The sequence below is a fragment of the Pleurodeles waltl genome, chromosome 6, assembly GCF_031143425.1.
Source record: "Pleurodeles waltl isolate 20211129_DDA chromosome 6, aPleWal1.hap1.20221129, whole genome shotgun sequence".
NCBI lineage: Eukaryota > Metazoa > Chordata > Amphibia > Caudata > Salamandridae > Pleurodeles > Pleurodeles waltl.
In genome coordinates, this window is record NC_090445.1 from 1,277,620,974 (window position 1) to 1,277,643,913 (window position 22,940).

General features: G+C 46.0%; 1 protein-coding gene across 9 annotated transcripts in view; it reads left to right on the top strand.

Annotated features, from left to right (window-relative positions):
• CCSER2 (coiled-coil serine rich protein 2) overlaps positions 1 to 22,940 on the top strand; it is a 492,874-nt gene that overhangs the window by 116,173 nt on the left and 353,761 nt on the right. For all 9 annotated transcript variants that reach the window (XM_069240582.1, XM_069240583.1, XM_069240584.1 and 6 more), the window contains exon 2: positions 5,957 to 7,443. In XM_069240582.1, coding sequence (XP_069096683.1) covers positions 5,994 to 7,443 — 1,450 coding nt within the window. In that variant the 5' untranslated portion in view covers positions 5,957 to 5,993. The remainder of the gene's footprint in view (positions 1 to 5,956; positions 7,444 to 22,940) is intronic.

Consider the following 22,940-nt stretch of genomic DNA (forward strand, 5'->3'; position numbering starts at 1 on the left):
CTTATTTTGTTATTGTCATAACCAAACATCAAACCGTGTAGGCTCTCAAATGTTCTACCAAACTCACTATGGCCTATTGTCTGCTATTATGTTGCAGTATTACGCTTTTCTTGCCGAAGTTATCGTGTTGCTCAAAAGCAGGCCAAGAAACACTAATGCTTTATTGCGGAGAAGCTATTTGTGCTAGAACTTATCTGTTAAGATCCTCTTTTCTGGAACCACATGGCAAGCCATTTCTACCGAAAGCATCAGCATCGAAATAAACACAAAATGGCAAGTGTCTCCTCTCGCACAACAACAGGTTTGTTGTGCTTTTACCAAGTGATTTGTATTAGCTGAATATCTTTTCTGTGCAACAGGCCACGTTTCTCTCGAGGCATTCAACGAAACCGATGGATCTTTGTTAACTTTGGGCTTCCTTTATTGCTTTGTGATGCCATACCCCAAACCCTTTATGAATGAGGGCAACTAGTGACTTTCTAAAGAACGCTTTAAAAGAGATGCCTTGAAGAATGGAGGCTGTGTGCAGATGAGCAACAATTTGCACAGTAAATCAATCTCTTTAGGACTTTCATTCAAAGTACTTTGCGGCTGATGGATCCACAAAGGCTAATTTGAGGGAAAGAAGTCGGGGTGGGAGCCTTTCGGAGAATTATATAGGCAATGAGAAAGCGCTACTGCTGATGGCCTCTTCAGCGATGTTCTATTTTTTTTAAAAAGTGTTAACATCAGACATAATTTAAAAATTGGTCAAAGTCGGGCACGATGCATTTTGAATGTTTTAGCCACTGCCTTAGTTTTATCTCCCTAGAGCTTTTTTAACCAACTTGTTTTAGTAAGCAAATGTAACCATTGCTGGAAGGATGTCCTAGACATTTTGCTTCATTAAGGTTTAACATAATATGCATAGCATTCAGCAGTGTATCTTGGCATCTACATATTTCACTTCAAGAGAATTGTAATTCTTCCGTTGGATGCCTTGTTTCAAATGAACCCTTTTGATTTCATGGTCAGTGTCCATATGTTTTCAGTTCCCCCTTATTTCATTAAATTATCAAAGTGTAACTAGCCATTTGCTCATCCCAAGAGTTTGAGGCTTATGGTGGTTATTCAGTTATGTGCCCAAATCTCTGGCGTTTTCGGAGGAGGGAGATGAGACAACTATTTGGTCTAGAAAAGCTGATGAATCAGTTATGCCTCCGCGGATATATTGCATGATGGCCAGGGTTATACGTGTGTCTCATCAACTGAATTCTTGGTTTTGATGCGATTCAGTTCCAGGTCTGGCTGAGCTTGTCCTGGGAGCTTGTACGACATTGAACACATCACACCTGGTAAGAATATTGAATGGTTTGCTGTATTTTTAGGTCGAGGCAACCAGACTGTGCAAATTGTCTGGTTGCAAAAGATCTGTTGTGGGCTTACTAGGAATTTATAGGGGATTACAATGCCCATCCTATGCTTCTCCCTCCCCTGGAGCGTAGCCTCTTTGAATTAATGAATTACCATGTACTTGTATAGTGCAACTTGCTACTCTCAAGAAAGCATCTTGTTGCTTTGCTAGAAATAGCCAACTTCCCTGGAAGTCTGTATATGAGCAGAAGGGAAGGGCTGCGGATTAGATGAGTTGGGCACAGATTATCCGACGCCTGGAAGAGCCATGCTTTTGAATTTTTGCTTGGTTTTAATGAACCTGAGATGGATGGATGGGTGATACGTTCCAGGCTTTGGTCCCCAGCACAATGAAGGATCTGCCTCCTTGAGTTTTGAGTCTGTGAAGGGGGGGACCCTAACAAGTTTGTGTTGGAGGAGCTCAGCACATTTTGCGTCTTATATCACTGCCCACCTTCAACGGTTTATTTAGTTCCTGTGTTTCATGTTCTGAAAAGTAGTAGCAAAAACTCAAGCATAATTATTTTGTGGATGGCAAGGTCTTCACAACCCTCTTGACTGGTTGACATGTATCCTTCAACTGATCATTGTATGTGATTTACTTTTTATTCTTTTTAGGTGTAAATGTCGTCAGAAGACTAAGTATCTGTTTCTTTTTTCCATTGACCTATCTAATTGTTATCTTATATTGGGCAATAAGATATTCCCGAAATTGGCTCCTTCGTCGTTCTGTAGGCACATACCAGGTTTGGTGACGCAGTTGTTTGGCTACAGAATTACATGACTGCCAACAGTGGCCTTATTGTTACAATTTTTTTTTTTTTTGTCGATACAAAACAGCATCAACAAAAGAGCATCTCTTTTTACTAATGCTGTTGAAAATCACACATAAAAATTGCCAATACCAGTAGGTCCCAAGGCGAGACCTATTGAGATTTCCTGTGCTTGTTTCAGTGTAGCATGCTCAGCATCCGTTAGTTGTGTGTGATAAGGTAGTGTGAAAATTAACATACATTGCTCCTTGTAGTGAAGGAGAATCAGTACATGGTAGTGATGTGTCAGCAACTGGGCCATTTTGATGAATTGATTTGATACCTTTTCATTGCAATGACTTTCCCGTGGTGTGAAGTTCCATGTGACATCTTACCAGGTTGGTTGACCTTACCTGCAGGATAGATTTTTACAAACCTTTGCACTACAAGAGATGCCAGAGTTACATAGTAACATTCCTTTAATTACACGTCCACTATGTCGACTGATCAGGAGGTTTGGCTCAATCTGTAAGATGTCACTTCAATGCGTCTGGCTCTGCAAGATCAGTTTGTATGTGGCAGTGTCGGATGCTTCGTTTGTGTTGCCTTTACAAGTATAATGTCCATGCATCTAGGTCTGCACCGTCCAAAAAAAAAAAAAAAAAACATCTCAAAAAGTGTGACTCACCACAGTGTGTCATCTATATCAGTTTCATCATTTTGTTTCGTAATTGGTTCCACAGTTGGTGGAAAATAAGCTCTATGTACAGTTATTTGATTTGCATGAAAGCTCCCTCTTCTTATATTAAGCAGTAACAGATTTGCACGTTTGTGAACAACACAAGCATGTTGAGCACTAGCAGATTTGCAAGTTTGTGAACAACTGATCATGCAATAGCCCTAAAGTGCCCAAATCCATATCTCACAAACTGTAATAATTTTCAAGGTAAGTGGAGGAAGTGTTTTTTTTTAGGTCTCTCATAATACTGAGCATGCTTTGTTTTTTTGCAATATGACTCCCTCCAGTACTTCTACCCACTCAGTGTTCCTCCCCGCCCACCACCACCACCCCACTGGTCTGTTTGATCTACCAGCTCCACCCACCATCCTTTGTCCATGTGTGTGCTTCTCATCTACTCTGCCTGCCATCTTGCGGGAACAGAAAAGTCCCCTGCATGGTAAGGGATGTGTTCCACTGCTCAACTGTACTGTTGCCTGGTTCCCAAGTGTATGGCATTCCGCCCATACCACTTCTGTCCACAGTTAGCAAGAATATCAGGAATGATTGGGCCCAAGCCATACTTGTGGCCCCTTATTGGGCTTGGAGAGTTTGGTATCCCGAGCTATTGAGCATGTTCAGTGGTCCTCTGAACAGGCTGCCCGTTAGAGAGGATCTTCTGTCCCAGAATCAGGGGAGAGTTTTGCACCTGAACCTGTAATTTCTTTGGCTTCTTGTTTGGAGATTGAACAGCAACAGTTGACAGCTTTCGACCTTCCTCCCAAAGTTTGCAACATTATCTTGACAGCCAGACGTCTCTCCACCAAGACGGTTTATGCCTGCCGTTGGGGAAAATTTGTTGCATGGTTTACAGTAAGACGCATGGATTCCCTTTCTGCCCTTCAGGTTCTTCTCTTTAGCTCATCCCTTGTCCAGCATGGCTCTCCTTTGGGCACTTTAAAGGGCCATCTTTAGGCTATTTCTGCTTTCCTGCTGCTGCCTGACCAGCCACCCCTCTTCAGATTCCCTTTTGTACATAGATTCTTGAAAGGTTTGCAACATCTCTTTCCTACCTTCTTTCATTATGTCTCATTGGGACCTCAATCTTGTCTTCACTTCTCTTATTTGGGCTCTCTTTGAGCCTTTGCACAATTGTCCTCTCAGGCTCCTTACCATCAAGGCGGCCTTTCTCGTGGCAGTAACATCTACTTGGAGGGTCAGCGAGCTTCCGAGTTTGTCATCCAAGCCTCCAATCTTGAACATTTACCCAGGAAAATTGATGCTTCATGTGAGCACTTCCTTTCTAACGAAAGTGGTTACTCCCTTTCATTTAGGACAGTCCATCACTCTGCCTACTTTTTACGTTCTGTCACAACACTTAGAGGAGAAGCAACTTCGCCATCTGTAACCAAAAAGAGCCTGTCGCTCTACCTTAATTGCACATGATAGTTCCAAGTGGATGACCAACTCTTTGTGGGATATGTCATAGAAAATAAAAATCAGGCTGTGCAGAAGTGGATCATCTTCTGATGAATCGTGCTCTTTATAAAGATCTGTCGCACATTGGCCAAGAAGAAACCCCCTGTGGGTTTGCATGCTCATTCCACCAGAGCTAAAGCTGCAGCAACGGCATTAACACTCAGAGTTGTGCTCCTGGACTCCTGCCAGGCAGCAATTTGAGTTTTTAGCACACATTCACGAAACACTACTGCTTGGACAGTCCGGTTCATCAGGATGGACACTTTGCCCATGCAGTCCTGCAGGACCTCCTTGACTGAAATTGTTTCGCGGACCGGCCTCCGGGGAGGTAATATTTGGTTATCTATTCTGAGGTACAGAATCCGTGGCTAGAAGTCTCTAGCAGATGAACAGGTTACTTACCTTTAGTAACGCTTTATCTAGTTGAGACTCTATCTAGCCACTGTTTCCTTACCAACCCACCCATCCTCCCTATATAGGCACCACACGTCAGTTCCTATGCATATGATACTGACAACACAGTGTGGAGCCGAATGACGCCACCTACAGGCACGCAGGGGTACTGCTCACAAAAAACCTTACAAAGGTAAGTAACTTGTTCTCCAAGTACCTGGAAACTTGTCTGTGATAGCTTTAATCTGGAACACCTGCAGCAGACCTTTTAAAATCTCTTACACTAGACCTGTGTGAAATGTGAACAATACACTATACTGATTGTGAATATTGAAAATTTGGAATTCAAAGTTCAGTTTTGAGATAACTTGAAGTATGTTTGCTTTTCCTCTAGTTTGATTTTTTCTATTATTTTACATTTATTAACACTACTTTACAAGCAAGTATTGACAAAGTCAGTAGCTCAGCACTTGCATTAAAAAGATGAGACCTTTTGGCTTAGCAAATGCTTATTAACTCTGTTAGTAATTACTTGATTCTGATACTTCAGGCCAATCTCACCTACCAATGTCCTGTCCGGATACAACTGGTTGGTCCAGAATGTGATTCAGAGGCATAGACAACCCAGGGGCCCCTCTTCAAGTTATCTTGCTATGGAAGGACTGCGCTGATCGTAATGATCCAGTTGTAAAACAGACCCCCTTGCACATCTCGGGGTTCCAGGCCTGCGGCTGCATTGATTTGCAAGAGCTTCTGTGTTGTTGGGTCACATCTGTGCAGTTCTCTTCAGATCTAGGTACTCCCTGGGAAAGTGGCTATGATGCTCCAGCTTCAGTCTTCCCAACCCAAAGTGCCAAATTTGATTGCTTTTTTAATTGTTTGCTTGTCAAGATAAATAGGTAGGTTGTGGTGGCTGCTAGAACAGTAGCTTTCTTTGCTTTGGTATAACATATTAAACTAGACCTGCAAAATATACTAGAAAGAAAAATAGCCTGGTTATACTGTTGATCATGTGTAATGTGAATAATCCTCATTGAATGCTATGTGTTAATTTATGTTATTGTTTTCTGTACATCTGCTTACTTGGAAGTATACGTATAGAAATATAGTGATAATCTTGCCAAACAAGTTGTTTACCCACTACCAAATAATGTGCATTTGTCTTGCTTGAAATGTACTTTTGCATTTTCATGTTTGTCATTGTTACATTTTTTCTTTGTAGATTGATGACTTCAGTGGACAAATGCTCTTAACAGCACATGGAAGAAAGAACCCATGTGCGGCCCTCTCTGGGTTCCAGGTTACCGAAGTTTAGCGGACCAAGATCCAGCCTTCAGCAGCATATGGCAAATGGCTCACCAGCTGGTATTTGGGGAAATACCAATGGAAATAATGGTAGAGGATGCATGAAACCGAATGGCACTGCTCCAGCATCGTCTGCTTTTGTTAGCTGTAAAAAAACAACTATTCAAACAACGAATACTCAGAATGCAGCAGCATCTGTTAATCCCCTGTGTAATCAGATGGAGAAGGGTGTTAACAATAAGAAATATGTACGACTTGAAGGTGGTGGTGGTGGTGGAGGAAAAGAGACATACAGAAGACTCTTAGAGAAGACCTGTTCGGGAGTATCAAAAATTGAACATCCAGCAAACATGTTTGTTTCTCCTCCGGAAGAGCTAAACCAAAAGCCTTCTCCTGGTTTATCTCATTCTGCTAAATTTACCAAAGGCACCTTTTTAGGAAGGACTTCCTTTTCTGGATTGCATCCTCCAAAACCACAAGTAAATGTTTTTTTTGCAAGTAGACCTTTTGATTCACAGAGACCCAGAGCTAACTCTATGACTGTGAGGAGCAGTTCAAAGGAAGGTTTAGCACAGGCCACAGATTCCATGAAGTCACTTTCCTGTGAACGAATGATTAGATCACAGAGCTTTTCACATTCCATTCAGAACTCCATGCTTCCCACTGCAACCCTAACTAGATCACATTCCTTTAACCGGGCGGTGGATCTTACAAAGCCTTATCAAAATCAGCATGCAACCATCCGACAGTTTCAAAGGACAAATTTATTATCCAGAACTGCTAGGCAATCAGAAATACCCACTGCTTCAGAGCCTAATTTGAAAAGTAATTTAGCACGGACAGCTGCTCCTGTTTCTGGTTTGAAAAAGGCCAGGATACCCAATGGATCTGGATTGGTGACTCCTTTGGGATACCAAATGACCCGACCCTCCTTACTGAAACCAAGCAGGTCACAGTTTGGTCAAAAGATGGTAGTTAATGGCACCATAAACTCTTCTGTTGATTCATGCATCCTGGAAAAAGCAGAACCTTCACATAGCAATAGGGGTGGCGTAACTGACGAACAGAAAGCCTTAATGGAAAATAGCCATCAGGTCACTGACCGCACGCCCTGTGATGATTTGGAAATGCATGACACTAAGGTCCAGTACTTCAGTGATGATGTAGATGAGATTTCAATATCCTCTTTGTCGTCCTCAGATAAAAATGATCTGAGTGAAGATTTTAGTGATGATTTTCTTGACCTCGAAGATACAAACACTACTGTAACAAAAGTGCAACATGAGACACAGACTCCACAGATAGCTACCAGTAGTACAGTGGAAAAAACGCAGAGAACTCCTACAAAAGGCGTCCCAGTATCCCACTGTAAAACAGAGGAGTGGATAAACAGGAGCATATCTGGTAAGCGTGCATTTGCAAAATGCTTTTTCATTGATATTCTCAGTCTTGCGTTTGGTGATGCTTAGTACCATTTTTATTTTTAAGCAGTCTTTTGTGAAGCTTTTATAAATGAAGTCATATTTTTAGTACAAGAAAAACACTATTACAAACAGGTTACTTATGTAATCAGGAGAGGAACCACAAGTTAAAGAAAAATCAGCTCTATGTATAAATGGCAATTACGACTGACTTTTGTTTTTTTTCTAAATGTGTGATTTTCTGCAAATATCTTAGTTTTTTTCTTGTATTTCTCTATTGGTTGTTACCATCTGTTAACAAAGAATAACAAGTAGATAATAAAATAAGGAAAGTCAAAGCAACAATCAAAAATAAGAAACTGTGCCACTTCATAGGCAAAATTACATTTTATATATAATATGCATACTGTATCCAATGGTTTGCAGCAGTGATTGAATTACATGCGTAGGTGGAAATCGAGGCTAACCAGCAGTCTCATAGGATAGGGATATCATCGCCTAGGGTGTAAAAGTGACAGTGACCTGTATTAGAACATATGAATAATGTATGGAATGATTACAACATAATAATTCAAGTCAAAAGGGCTAAATGTGAATGATATCAACTCTGTAAATGTGTATGGAGAAGTGTTAAAGGCCTGTAAGGATATGCACAGTCTCAAGTAATTGTGACTCTGCGTCGTCAGCGTCTTGTTCCCTACGGAACAGGTACGTATGTAGTAGATCCCCTATATCTCCGGGTCGAGATTGTAGGGTAGGAGTTTGGCATATATGGCCAATGGAAAAGACCTAGTGCCATAAACTTATCATAACTCGCTTCAACCTCCCCAGTGTATCATAAAAGGGCAGTGAGAAGGGTGATTGTCATGTGTTGGCCTACCATTTCAGAAAGTGCAGTTGAGAGTTCTCCACAGTATGCATGTATTTACCCACAGGACCAGGCTAGATAAAGATAATCAGCTCCAGCCTGGCCACACCTGGCATAGTCATTGTCAGGACAAAGCTTATAACAATGCAGCCCAAAAGTAGTGTAAACATTTTGTTCCTAACTTGTGTAGGAAAGTTAAAATTATAATAAGGACACAGAGGCGAGGATTATGCCCTACTTCCATTGCTTTTATTACAGCAGCCCTTTTAAACATTTGAACATTGAATGTGAAAAGAAACTGCCAGTCCCAAGAAGCTCTGGGAATGGCACAGAACAGCAGCCAATCATGTAATAACAGTAGTCCTTAACAATATCCAGTCAGGCTGTGACCTCTTTCGTCGCCGAGTCATACTTCAGTACTGCCCTCAAGGATCTTGCGTAGTACTCTCCAGTCCTAGGAACAAAAAGTTATCAGACTAGATCCATTCTCATTAAAAGTGGTTGTATCACCACTCCATTATCTAAGAACACTAATAACATTGAATCTCAAAATCTCATAACATTATTTCTAGAAAAGAATTTACTTACTAGATAGGGTGGGCTCCTTAGGGAGAACAAACTTCGCCCTGTGGGATAACCCTTACCTCCATGTCCTTATTAGAATTTAAACTTTCCTAAACGATAGTTGGGAACAAATTTCATTCTATGTCTGAATGGGGGTGAGGATTATGCTAGCTTGAAGCGTGTTCATCAAGTCAGCCATATCCAGAACCTACTTAAAGTAGAATCTCTTATTGGTTGACTCAGAGGGCCAATCTGCTGCATTCATTATGTCCCTCCAAACACGCTGCAAGTGAAAAGGCTTTAGAAGCCAAGGCTCCCCCAGCTGAATGAACACCGAAGGCCGCTAGGTCAATTCCAGCTTCCTTCATCACCCATCGAACCCATTGGGCAATGGTGCGGGAAGACACTACCATATGTGTTTTTTGAGTGCAGTTAGGCGCTGTCTCTCTCCGGGTGGTCTGAAATCTTCAGACCTTTCTTTATATGCCTTAAGACATTAAGCCACACACAATATTGGAGAATCTGGGAAAGTGGGATAAAAAATAGTCCTGGTATTGGACTTTGTATGTCTACAAATGGTAAGCAACACTCCTGAATGGCAAACAATTATACCTGTTATGTCAAGGACCCGAACATTGGAAACCCTCCTGCAGGATACCAGGCATAACAGCATTGCCAGATTTGATGAAAGCTCCTTGCATGAGAGTAACCTATTTGGCTGCCGGAGCAGAAACAGATGAGCATTTGGTTGACGTCCCAAAGCACCAAATATCATGGTGCCGAAGGAAGACAATCAGATCCCTCTAAGAAGACAGACAAATGGATGTTCCCTCGTTGGGGAATCCCTCCACTGGGATGTGGCCCGCTGCCTAGTGGAATGAAAGATATTACTAGATCCGTAGGCCAACCCTTCTGTCACATGACTCGCCAAGAAATTGAGTACGCGAACTACGTCTGTGACCACGGGATCCTGACCCCTTCGCAGACACCAACATTTCCATAGTGTCTAACCTGAACTGTACCGCTTGATGGTGCTGTCTGCCCTTGCTTTGGATAAGAGATCTTCAGCTTGTCTTGAAAGGCCCACGACCGACCAACATCTCCTGTAGTCCTCCAAGCCATGAGGCTGGGGATCCCTCGAACACCAACCTGTGTGGGAGATGCTCTGGGCTAAGAAGATGTGGAAACAAGGAGTCGGATTGGAAATTCCCAAGAAAGTTCCAGAACAACCTGAAACCATACTTAAGACCTCCAGATCAGAGTGATCCGTACCAGCTCTGCCTGCTGTCATCGGATCTGGGTTGAGAACCAAGTGATCCTAGCGAATGGGGGAAACGAATACCCCTATTGCAAAGCCCATTCCTGTTAGAAGGCATACGTCACTGCCACTAATGGATCTGGTCTCAATTGAAGAACCTGGGAAGTTGGTGGTTCAGTCTGGACGCAAGCAGGTCCACCGAAAAAGGACTACACTGTGTCTGGTTGTTGCCAAACACGTCCGTATGGAGCTTCCACCGGCTAGAGTCCTGAAAATGATTGGAGTGCCAGTCCGCCACATGATTCGTCTGAGATGGAAGATACTCTGCCCTGACCGAAACCTGATGGTCTTGGCAGAACTGCCAAAAATTGGTTGTCAGGTCTAAAAGGACCTTGGGTCGCGTGCCCGCATATGGTTGATGTTTCGAACGGCAGAGACATTGTCCATCTTGAGGAGGACACATGACTGAAACCTGTCCTTCGTTCAACACTTGACCGCATAGGACCCTGAGTTCTAAACAGTTGAAATGTAGAGTTTGTTTGTGATAAGACCCCGAACCTCCTGTAGAAATATTGCCACATTGTGCGCCCCAACTAGATCTGCTAGTGTCGGGCGCGATGGCGAGATCTGCGGCTGACCCAACAATTGCTTTTCCATTCAGAGCATCCATTTGAGGTAGCCATAAGATAGTCTCCTTCGTCTTGTCCCTTAAGGATATCATCTGGGAATACATAGGTTCCTAGCTGTGATGGGAGGTATGAGCGGCTGAATAGCCCGATAATTAAGAGGGACCGGGAAGATGGCTTGAATGGAAGATGAAAGGAGTCCCACAAAACAGGCGATCTGCATGCATAGAAGTGTGAGGTTTCACCAAAGTCCCCCAAAGCTTGCGTCTTATTATCTTTATCTTCTACGACAGTAGACTGAGCGAGGATGTGGTCCAGTTGATCATGAACCCCAAGAGCCTTGCCTTCCAGGAAGGACCATAAGGGATTTTGATTCATTGATCATAAACCCAAAACTTTCCAGAAGGGTTATTGTGGTCTGCAGCTGGAGCGACAGTCTGAGGACACTGGGACAAGATGAGTGTTAGAAATGGGGTCTTTGGTTGGCAGTCAGGTTGCCCCCTGTCCGCATGCATTGGACAAGGCAGCGACGCGTTGATTCCTTCATCGCAAGGGAGGTCATGCGTTGTTTCTTTTCTGGTTGGGTTTTTCCCCCTCACAAGAGCGATGCGGCGATTTCCAGACAGGCACCTCGGATCAGCGCAGGGTCAGATTAACTTTGACTCCCAGGGACAATGCATGAAAAATCCTGTTGCACGGTGTTAAAAAACCACACTGCGTGGGGTTTGCGTTGTTATGAGCAGCCGCAAGCGGGTTTTACGTGTCGTTTCTCCAGCCTTGATGCGTTAATCTCCGAGCTGCGATGCAGGTGGAACATCGATTTTTGCCATGAGGCCGGGGGCGTGTTTATCAGCCACGTTGCAGATGGTGTGTTCCCCGCACGGCTTGGATTTTCAGCTCTTGTCTGCCAACTTCACCTTTCAAGTGCCCAGGGACTGGATAGGACACCACTTAGCAGGGGAGGAGTCTCAGCAGAGAGTCCGTAAGTTAGCAGAGGAAGTTTTTGATGGCCCTGAGACTTAACAATAGGAAGCAAGCTCAGTTAAAGCCCTTGGAGAATCTTCACAAGGAGGAATATACCACACAGTACCAGGATAGCCTAACAAAGCATAGTCACAGGCAGGGGCAGCACTTCTCCCTGGCAGAGGTTCCTCTTGGTTCCAGAAGGGATTTTGAAACCATCTAAAGTATGGGGTTTTGGGTCCTACTTGTTTCCCTTTCTGCCTTTGAAGTAGGCAAACTTCAAAGGAAAGTTTCTGTTGTTTACAGGATCCTGCCTTGGCCAGGCCCCAGACATACAACAGGGGGTGGAGACTGCATTGTGAGAGGGCAGGCACAGCCCATTCAGGTGTAAGTGACCACTCCTCCCTCCACTCTAGCACAGATGGCTCATCAGGATATGTACTAGTAGAATTTGATTAATAGGCCCAGGGCACAGCTAATGCACTTTACTAAGGACTTACTAGTAAAGCAAATATACCAATCATGGATAAACCAATCAACAATACAATTTACACAGAGAGCATATGCACTTTAGCAATGATTATCAGTGGTAAAGTGCCCAGCGTCCTAAAGCCCACAAAAACTGGCCAAAAAAATTAGGGGGAAGGAGGCAAAAAGGTTAGGGATGACCCTGCAAAAAGGGCCATTTTCAACAATGAGCATGTCGTCTAGGTATACAAGGAGGTGCTTCTTCTACACCCGAAGCTGCTCTATCACTGGTTTGAGAACCTTGGTAAAGCACCAAGGGGCAGAGGAGAGCCCAAAGGGAAGACTGGAAAAACGAACGTCTTCTGTTGCCAGAGAAACTGGAGGAACCTTCTGTGAGGAGGAAAGATATGGACAGAGAGCTAGGCATTCTTGAGATTTAAACAGACCAATCAATTGAATGGCCGGAGTACGTCCCGTAGGAAGTGAATGCCCTTCATTTTGAAATGGCAGTAAACCAGACATTTGTTGAACTCCCGTAGATTGGTCACAGGGTGCTGACCCCCTTCTGCTTTGTCCACCTAGAAAAAGGTTGCAGAGAAACCTGTGATAGTGGGTAGTTGTTGGCTGAACAGCACCTTTCTCCAAGATAGTTTACCTCCATGTCTGAGACTGGCCTCCTGTTAAGAAAATTGGATAGGCAGAGGTTTGGAGGCTTGAAATGGGGTACCATAAAACTATATTTGGAAAACCCTCTACTGTTTGCCGAACCCATGTGTCACTTGTGATAGCCACCCAAGAGTGTAGAAATAATGCCAGTCTGCCCCCTACCTGAACTAGAGAGGGGCGGGGGTTCCAGAGGTCTTGCCTGGTCAGGAAGGGGTAATGTGAGGGAGACTCTGGGAAATGAGGGCCTGCTTGAGGCAGGCGAAAGCATTGTGGGCCACCCCCTCTTCACGTGGGTGCTTCACTGGAACAGGTCTGAATCCACTGGAACTGGGGGGCACCAAGGAGGGCTAGGGTGAGGCTGGCGCAGCCTGTGTTCCCTTGGCACATTTGCGTGCAATCAAGTGTGCCAGACGCTGAATGGGGCCTAAGGCCCTGTCTACAGCCCTATAAACAGAGGCATCTACGGCTCAATAAAAGTCGTCATCCTAGGCCAGAGACACTGAGGGATCCTCATACACCAACATCACAAAACAAAATAAAATGATGGACGGAGTGTTGAAACTTTTCAAACACTCACCCCCAGTCATAGATCTGGGTTTAATCCATCGTTATTTTTCTCGTCACGACATCCCAGTTTGGACGCAGCCATATGCAAATCAGTCTTGGCCCTGTTCCCCATGGGAACAGTCCAGCCCGAACTGCTAGGCCAGGTTCTCCCTGGACAGGAAACAAACATCCTGGGACCGGTTTCAGGGTTTCACCCTTCATCAGCCAGTCTAGCTTGAATCCAGTAGCGCAGCGAGCAAGGGACCCACGTCTGGGCATACCCCTGCCACTTAGGGCGCACAAAGCAACATCACAAAACAAAATAAAATGATGGACGGAGTGTTGAAAGTTTTCAAACACTCACCCCCAGTCATAGACCTGGGTTTAATCCATCGTTATTTTGCTTGCCACGTCACCCCATTTTGGACCCAGCCATATGCAAATCAGTCTTGACCCTGTTCCCCAGGGGAACAGTCCAGCCCAAACTGCTAAACCAGGTTCTCCCTGGACAGGAAACAAGCATCCTGAAACTGGTCCCAGGATGCTGGTTTCCGGTCAAGGGAGGACCCTGGCCTGGTAGTTCGGGCTGGACTGTTCCCATGAGGAACAGGGTCAAGACTGATTTGCATATGGCTGGGTCCAAACTGGGGTGGCATGGTGAGCAAAAGAACGCTAGATTAAACCCAGATCTGTGACTGGGGGTGAGTGTTTGCATTGTTCAGCACTCCGTCCATCATCCTTTTGTGTTGCTAAAGGATCCTCATACACCCCATCTGAAATCTCCATGAAGGAAGGTTGAGGGTGTAGAGCAGCTGAAATATGTATACAGATGCAGGTACTGGAGCCAGTCAAGAATTAAGGTCTGGGTAGAGCTACACTCTTTATGGGTCCAAGCCCCGGAGCACTCACAGCAGGTGCTATAGTATAAATGGGAAATATCAGCCTGGGAGTGTGTTCCCTGTATGAGGCGTATGTGGCCACATGTGAATACAGACCCCACCGGGGGGTGTTTTGCAAAACACATTACCGACCCTGGCTCTCGAGGGCGTCTGGCTTAATTCTCTTCAGTACAGACCCTGCTTAGGGTGGGGCGTCACTCTCCTGGCAAGGCTCCGTGTCATGAGACACTCCGTCCCTGGAGTGCCATAGCCCTAACAGCGGCGAAACTTGACAGGATTGCACGCAGCAGGCTGAGCGCCTGTTGCACCTGGCCCTTTTTGCAGGGTCATTCCCAATCTTTTTGCCTCCTTCCTCCTAATTTTTCTGACCAGTTTTTGTTGGCTTTAGGGCTCTGGGCACTTTACCACTGCTAAACAGTGCTAAAGTGCATATGCTGTCTGTGTAAATTCTACTGTTGATTGGTTTATTCATGATTGGCATATTTGATTTACTGGTAAGTCCCTGGTAAAGTGCACCAGAGGTGCCAAGGGCCTGTAAATCAAATGCCTGCAGCACTGGTTGTGCCACCCGCATTAGTAGCCCTGTAAACCTGTCTCAGACCTGCCACTGCAGTGTCTGTGTGTGCAGTTTTAAACTGCCAATGCGACTTGGTGAGTGTACCCTCTTGCCAGGCCTAAACCTTCCGTTTTACTACATGTCAGGCACCCCTAAGGTAGGCCCTAGGTAGCCCCAGGGGCAGGGTGCAGTGTATGTTTAAGGTCGGACATATACTAGTGTGTTTTATATGTCCCAACCGTGAAATACTGCCAAGTTCGGTTTTCACTGTGCAAGGCCTATCTCTCTCATAGTTTAACATTGGGGCTGCCTTTAAATATCCTTAAAGTGCAGATTCCCCTTCAGAGTAGATACAAATGGGGAGTTCAGAGTCTCTGAACTCACAATTTAAAAATACATATTTTATTGAAGTTGTTTTTTTAATTGTCTGTTTGAAAATGCCACTTTTAGAAAGAAGGCATTGTCTGGCTTAAACCATTCAATGACTCAGGCTGTTTGTGGATTGTCTGTCGGGCCAGTTTGACAGTTGGGCTGTTTTGCACCTCTGTAGACAGTGACACATCATAGGGGGCGGTTGTGTAGCCTGCATATCTGGAAGAGCCATCTCAGCTAGAGGGGAGGGAGGAGTTGTCATTCACACCTGAAAGGACTGTGCCTTCCCTCACACAATGCAGTCTCGACCCCATGGTGTGTGTCTGGGGCCTGGCCTAGATAAGAAAGGATCTTACAAACACTTGGGACTTTTCTTTGAAGTTTGCCAACTTCAAAGGCAGAAAAAAGGTACAAGTATTGGACCCAAAACCCTAGACTTTCAGAATCTTTCTGGAATCAAGAGGAACCTCTGCCAAGGAGAAGAGCTTGAGTAGGAGTACTGTCCCTTTGCTGTGTTGCTTTACTGGGCTGACCTGTGTTGGAAAGTACCATCTTGCCTGGCATGTTACCCCTTTTTCACTGTATGTATGTTTATTCTGCCTATGTGTCACTAGGATCCTACCAGGCAGGACCCCAGTGCTCATAATGTATACCCTGAATGTGTTCCCTGTGTGGTGCCTAACTGTGTCACTGAGGCTCTGCTAACCAGAACCTCAGTGTTTACGCTCTCTCTCTGCTTTAAAATTGTCACTGCAGATTAGTGACTAATTCTACCAATTCTCATTGGCACACTGGAACACCCTTATAATTCCCTTGTATATGGTAACTAGGTACCCAGGGTATTGGGGTTCCAGGAGACCCCTATGGGCTGCACCATTTCTTTTGCCACCCATAGGGAGCTCAGAAAATTCTTACACAGGACTGCCACTGCAGCCTGAGTGAAATAACGTCCACGTTATTTCACAGCCATTTTCACTGCACATAAGAAACTTATAAGTCACCTATATGCCTAACCCTCACTTGGTGAAGGTTAGGTGCTAAATTACTTAGTGTGTGGCCACCCTGGCACAAGCCAAGGTGCCCCCACATTGTTCACGGCAAATTCCCCAGACTTTGTGAGTGCGGGGACACCATTACACGCGTGCACTACATATAGGTCAATACCTATATGTGGCGTCACAATGGTAACTCCGAACATGGCCATGTAACATGTCTAGGATCATGGAATTGTCACCCCAATACCATTCTGGTATTGGGGGGACAATTACATGCATCCCCCAGTCTCTAGCACATAACCCGGGTACTGCCAAACTGCCTTTCCGGGGTCTCCACTGCAGCTGCTGCTGCTGTCAACCCATGCAGACAGGTTTCTGCCCCCCTGGGGCCTGGGCAGCCTGGTCCCAGGAAGGCAGAACAAAGGATTTCCTCAGAGAGGGTGTTACACCCTCTCCCTTTGGAAATAGGTGTGAAGGGCTGGGGAGGAGTAGCCTCCCCCAGCCTCTGGAAATGCTTTGATGGGCACAGATGGTGCCCATCTTTGCATAAGCCAGTCTACACCGGTTCAGGGATTCCCCCAGCCCTGCTCTGGCGCGAAACTTGACAAAGGAAAGGGGGGTGACCACTCCTCTGACCAGCACCTCCCAGGGGAGGTGCCCAGAGCTCCTCCAGTGTGTCCCAGACCTCTGCCATCTTGTATTCAGAGGTGTTTGGGCACAATGGACAGCTCTGAGTGGCCAGTGCCAGCATGTGACGTCAGAGACCCCTCCTGATAGGTGCTTACCTCTCTTAGTAGCCAAGACTCCTTTCTCAGTAGCCAAACCTCCTTTTTGGGCTATTTAGCGTCTCTCCTCTGGGCTATTCCTCAGATAACAAAAGCAAGAGCTCACCAGAGTTCCTTTGCACTTCCCTCTTCGACTTCTGCCAAGGATCGACCGCTGACTGCTCCAGGACACCTGCAAAACCACAACAAAGTAGCAAGACGACTACCAGCAACATTGTAGCACCTCATCCTGCCGGCTTTCTTGACTGTTTCCTGGTGGTACATGCTCTGAGGATTGTCTGCCTTCACCCTGCACTGGAAGCCAAGAAGAAATCTCCCGTGGGTCGACGGAATCTTCCTCCTGCCAACGCATGCACCAATGTTCTGCATCACCGGTCCTCCGGCTCCCCTCTCATCCTGACGAGCATGGTCCCTGGAACACAGGAGCTGGGTCCAAGTGTCTCCCACTGTCCAGTGACCCTTCTGTCCAAATTTGGTGGAGGTAAGTCTTTGCCTCCCCACGCCAGACCGCAAACCTGTCCAAATTTGGTGGCGGTAAGTCTTTGCCTCCCCACGCCAGACAGCAAACCTGTGTACTACGTGGTTTGCAGCTGCCCAGCTTCTGTGCACTTTTCCAAGGATTCCCTTGTGCACAGCCTAGCCTGGGTCCCCAGCACTCTGAGTCGACCGCTGTCCTCAGGTCTTCTAAGTGCCTGTTCCGATACTTCTGCGGGTGCTGCCTGCTTCTGTGGGGGCTCTCTTGAGTTGCTGACCGCCCCCTCTGTCTCCTCCTCCAAGGGGCGACATCCTGGTCCTTCCTGGGCCTCAGCAGCACCCAAAATCCTCAACCGCGACTCTTGCAAGCTAGCAAGGCTTGTTTGTGGTATTTCTGCGTGGAAACACTTCTGCATCCTCCAGCACGCCGTGGGACATCTTCTGACCAAAGGAGAAGTTCCTGGCACCTTCCGTTGTTGCAGAATCTTCGGCTTCTTCCACCCGGAGGCAGCCCTTTTGCACCTTCATCTGGGGTTTAGTGGGCTCCTGCCCCCCCGGACACTTGCGTGACTCTTGGTCCCCTTCCTTTACAATTCCTCAGGTCCAGGAATCCGTCTTCAGTGCTATAGTAGCAGTTGTGGCTCTTGCAGAATCCCCTATCACGACTATGCTGTCTTTCTGGGGTAGTAGGGTAACTTTACTCTTCAGGGTCTTGGGGTGTGGTATTTTGGACACCCTTACTGTTTTCTCACAGTCCCAGCGACCCTCTACACACCACACTAGGCCTGGGGTCCATTTGTGGTTCGCATTCCACTTTTGGAGTATATGGTTTGTGTTGCCCCTAGGCCTATGTCTACCTATTGCATCCTATTGTGATTCTACATTGTTTGCACTACTTTTCTTACTGTTACTTACCTGTTTTGGGTTTGTGTACATATAATTTGTGTATAATACTTACCTCCTAAGTGGGGGTATACTCTGAGATACTTTTGGCATATTGTCTCTAAAATAAAGTACCTTTATTTTTAGTAACTCTGAGTATTGTGTTTTCTTATGATATTTTGCTATATGATATAAGTGGTATAGTAGGAGCTTTGCATGTCTCCTAGTTCAGCCTAAGCTACTTTGCACGAGCTACCTTCTATCAGCCTAAGCTGCTAGAAACACCTCTATTCTACTAATAAGGGATAACTGGCCCTGGCACGGGATGTAAGTACCACAAGGTTCCCACTATAAGCCAGGCCAGCCTCCTACAACCTGCAGTTGCTGCTTCCTCCTTAAGAATGCAAAGGGTGAACTTTGCTGTGTCCTGCTTGAGAAAGTTCTCCGAGAGCTTGGAGTAGAGCTTGCCTCCTTTTGGAAATCTCAGGGACACCAAAAAACTTCAGTTTCCTCGAACCTGCAGCACTGAGAACTGTGTTTTGTGCTGCTCAAGAGGAGAAACCACTGCGACGCTGCTGGCCTGCACTGTGACCTGCCAATGCCTCATGGAGTCATATTGCCCCGCTTCGCACTGTGACCCTGTTCTCACCGAAGCCGTCATCGGATGACTTCACCGAGCTGCTGCTCGCACTGCGACCTGTAGGCCGCGCACGCCGACATCGCCTGCTCACACCGCAGCCTTCTGATCTCCGACACTGCTGCTCCTGCTGACACCTGTCCCGCTGCCTGCACCGTGGCCTGTGGACACCGCTGGTAAGGTACATGAATCACCGTCTCGTCCCACACCGCCGCCCCGGTCATCGACACCAGCATCATCGACTCCAGTGTCGTCACCAGGGATGACAGCACTTCAGCAACAACGATGCTGCCTGCACCGTGACCTGGTGACACTGCACGTCGCACCGCCCCGCTTCACACTGCAGCCCTGGTTTCACCAGCGCCGCTGGATGCCGTCACCGAGCCGCTGCCTGCACCGTGACCTGTGGACCCCGCACGTTGCATCGTTCTGCTTCGCACTGCAGCCACCACGCCATCCACGCCAGCGCTCCTGACTCGTGTGACTTCTCGGGGGCCCGGCGACACTCGCACTGATGCCGCTCTCCGAAGCTCACTGTGAGGATCACAGCGCCCTGCAAATCCAAAGTACTGTTTCCGTGTCTCGCTGACACCGCCATCCACACCAGCGCTCCTGACTCGTGTGACTTCAAGGGCCCGACAACTCCGGAACCAACTCCACTCTCCGGAGCTCACAGCGAGGATCACGATGCCCTGCAAATCCAAGGTACTGTTTGTGTGTCTTGCCAACTCCGTAGCTGGTCTGTGATGACGCTGCGGCCGACCTGAACTATTAGTTTTGTTTATCACAACGCCGTGATAGCCCCAGGTGGAGCAATCGACTTCAAGGAACTGTATTTTTAAGATAAATCTTACAAAATTCATATCTTTAGCAGTGTATGTTGGAATTGTATTGTTTTGATCTTGTTTTACATAGATATATTGGCTATTTTTCTAAAACTGGTGTGGTGTCCTTTTGTTGTGTTTTCACTTATTACTGTGTGTTATATGCAAATGCTTTACACATTGCTTCTGAGATAAGCCTGACTGCTTGTGCCAAGCTACCCAGGGGGTGAGCAGGGGTTATCTGAGTGGGTATCTCTCTTATCCTGAGTAGAGTAAGGGTCCCTACTTGGACAGGGTGCAAACTGACTGCCAACTAGAGACACCATTTCCAACAGCGCTTAACCAGGGAAGCATTACCTAGTCGGCGGAGGACCACACCAGGGTGCAGAGCGGCACAGTCAGCTGCTACAGAGGCGCAGGATTGCGTTCCCGAGGCCTACAAGGCAAACAGCTCATGCACTGCACACACACTGAGTTACCCAACTAAACTGACAAAATTTACTAAGGACTCACACTCGTTATATCATGATAATAAACATGACTTATCTGCAAAAGAAAGAGGAGGTCACAGCAGAAGGAAGGACTACATGGAGGGTGACCTAGCCAGATTGGATATTGTTAAGCACTACTGTTACATTATTGACTATTGTTCTGTGTCATTCCTAGAGCCTTTTGGGACTGGTAGTTTCTTTTAGCTTTTAATGTTCAAATGTTTAAAAGGGCTGCTGTAATAAAAGTGAAGAAACCAAGGCATAATGCTCACCCCGGTCCTGAAATAGACTGTACAATGTATAAGGCGTAATCTGTTATTTGAGGCTATTCTCCCTGTTTGATACAGCAGTCGCGCCACTTTTCATCCTTGAGAGAGGACCTCATATATATTTCCAATCCAGCCGAAGCTTGTCACTCTGAAGGAAATCTCCAGTTGAGCGACTCGATATAAAGTACAAACAAGGTGTCTCGGAGTTTCGGGCTCTAGCAAAGTGTGCAGTGTCCATTGTGCGGAGTTCTTGTGAAAAATCGTACGTGAGTTTTTTGACGTTGTATCATAGGCGGATTTACAAAAAACATTGAGCAGGATCGCCGGTTCATCTGCAAAGAAGGTGTCCCGTTCTACAAGGAAACCTTCGTGGTACAGGTAGCCGAGTGGCAACTCACTGCTTATGAAATAGCTGTCTGCATGCTGACTCATGCGTAACAAGCAGAAGGCAGATGTTGGGGCGTACAATAATTTTTTACCAATTCTATGGGCTAACTTGCTCCACGTCTTGGATGTGCATCCTGCAATAGAATTTGCCAGTCCAGCCATGGTAGTTTGTGATTCTAGGTAGGATGTCGGAGGGATGGAGTCCATGTAGCCTTTTTCTATTGCTTGGTGTGTCAGGAAGGGTGGGTGGGTTGTACCAGTGAATGGCATAGTGTACCTGGCGCACAGATAGTACAGTTTCATATCAGTGCCTCAAATCCTCCTTTATAGAATGGTAAGGTAAGTCCCGTTGGATCAAGGGTTGTTTCCCAGCCCTCGCCAGACTGATCAGTTGAGTCTTAAGCAGTTGGAAAAAGTGTCTCCCCGTAGACAGGAGGATATTTAGGAACAGGTAACATTTTGGGTAAAATGATCACTTTTATTAGCCCAATACGGACTGCTAAGTATAAAGGAAGTGAAATCCAGCCTGTGATACTATCAGTTATGGATGAAAGCGCCATGCCATAATTTCCCCTAATGATTTCTTCTCTATCCCTATGAACTATCACTCCAAGATAACGTAATTCAGAGTCACACAGCTCTAGTGGAAAGTCTGGAAAAAGACTAACTTGGAGTTCCCTTAAATATAGAGTAATGTCATCTGCATATAAAGAGACTGGTATATGCCTAGACTAGTACCTGATGGCATATTCATGGTGGCACCATCAGAGTTTTGCGGCTAAAGGCACCACAGCCAGGGAAAAAGGCAGCGGTGATAGCAGGGAAGCCCTGGGGTTTGCCCTTGGTGATGGTGAATGGGGTGGAAACTGAACCATTGGTTTTAACTCTTGCCAGTGGCTGTGAATAGAGGAGTGCAACCCAAGTAAGGAAAGAGTGTGGGGTCCGCATTTGGCAAAGGACAGTCATTAATAATCCCATTTCAGGGAGTCAAAAGCTTTGGTGGCATCAAGAAATGCCACCACCTTTGCTATATCAGGGTCTATATCCTGTAATGGGGCAAATAAAACGCCTAAGTTAAGATGTGGATCATCCCTATATAAACCCTAATTGGGCCGACAGAACTACGAAAGTCATTAGGAGGGTGAGACAATTGGCCAGTACTTTTGCCAGAAGTTTGGCATCGCAGGTAATGAGTGAGAGTGGCCTATAAGATTTGCAGGTGTCATTGGACTTCCCCAGTTTAACTAGGACAATAATTATAGCTTCTCTCGTGGATGGCAGGCGGAGGCCAGTCTGTTTTGCCTCTTGGTAAATAGATTTAAGAATCCAAAGCAGGTTAACTAAGACTTGTAAAAGGCTACCTGGGCTATAGGCTTTGCCAGACTGCAGTTGCATGATGGCCTTTTTGATCTCATCTTCCTCAATGTCAGCCCCAAGAAAGTGTCTGTGCGTGTCACTCAGTCAACCAAGTGCAACATCTAGGTAAGCATTTATATTGGAATGCTGCAACCTGCGAGTCGTGTAGAGGGAGCTATATTACACAGAGAAGGCCTGCAACATGTCTGGAGTCTCTCACTTCTAGGATGTCATTACCAGAGTGGGATTTCCTGGTCATAGAGGCAAGTGTATGTCCATGGCACTCTCATATTTGCCGCAATATAGGCATTCCATTTCTGCAGTCTCTTGAAATTGTTAGGGTGTCTATTTGGATATGGATGAATTGTCAGAATTTTCCAGCTGAGCCTACAGTTCCCTCAAGTCACCCTCCAGCTTATGCAACCGATCACGCGGAGAGTGCAGTACCCCACAGCTTTTAGCCCGGTGCAGACCCCGAATCGTGACTTTGAAAGCCTCCTATACTGTACCAATGGCCTTCACAGAGTCTGTATTTCTAGTGAAGAAGCCAGCAATTTCCTGCTTCAACTCTTCCTGAAACAGGGTGGGAGAGGA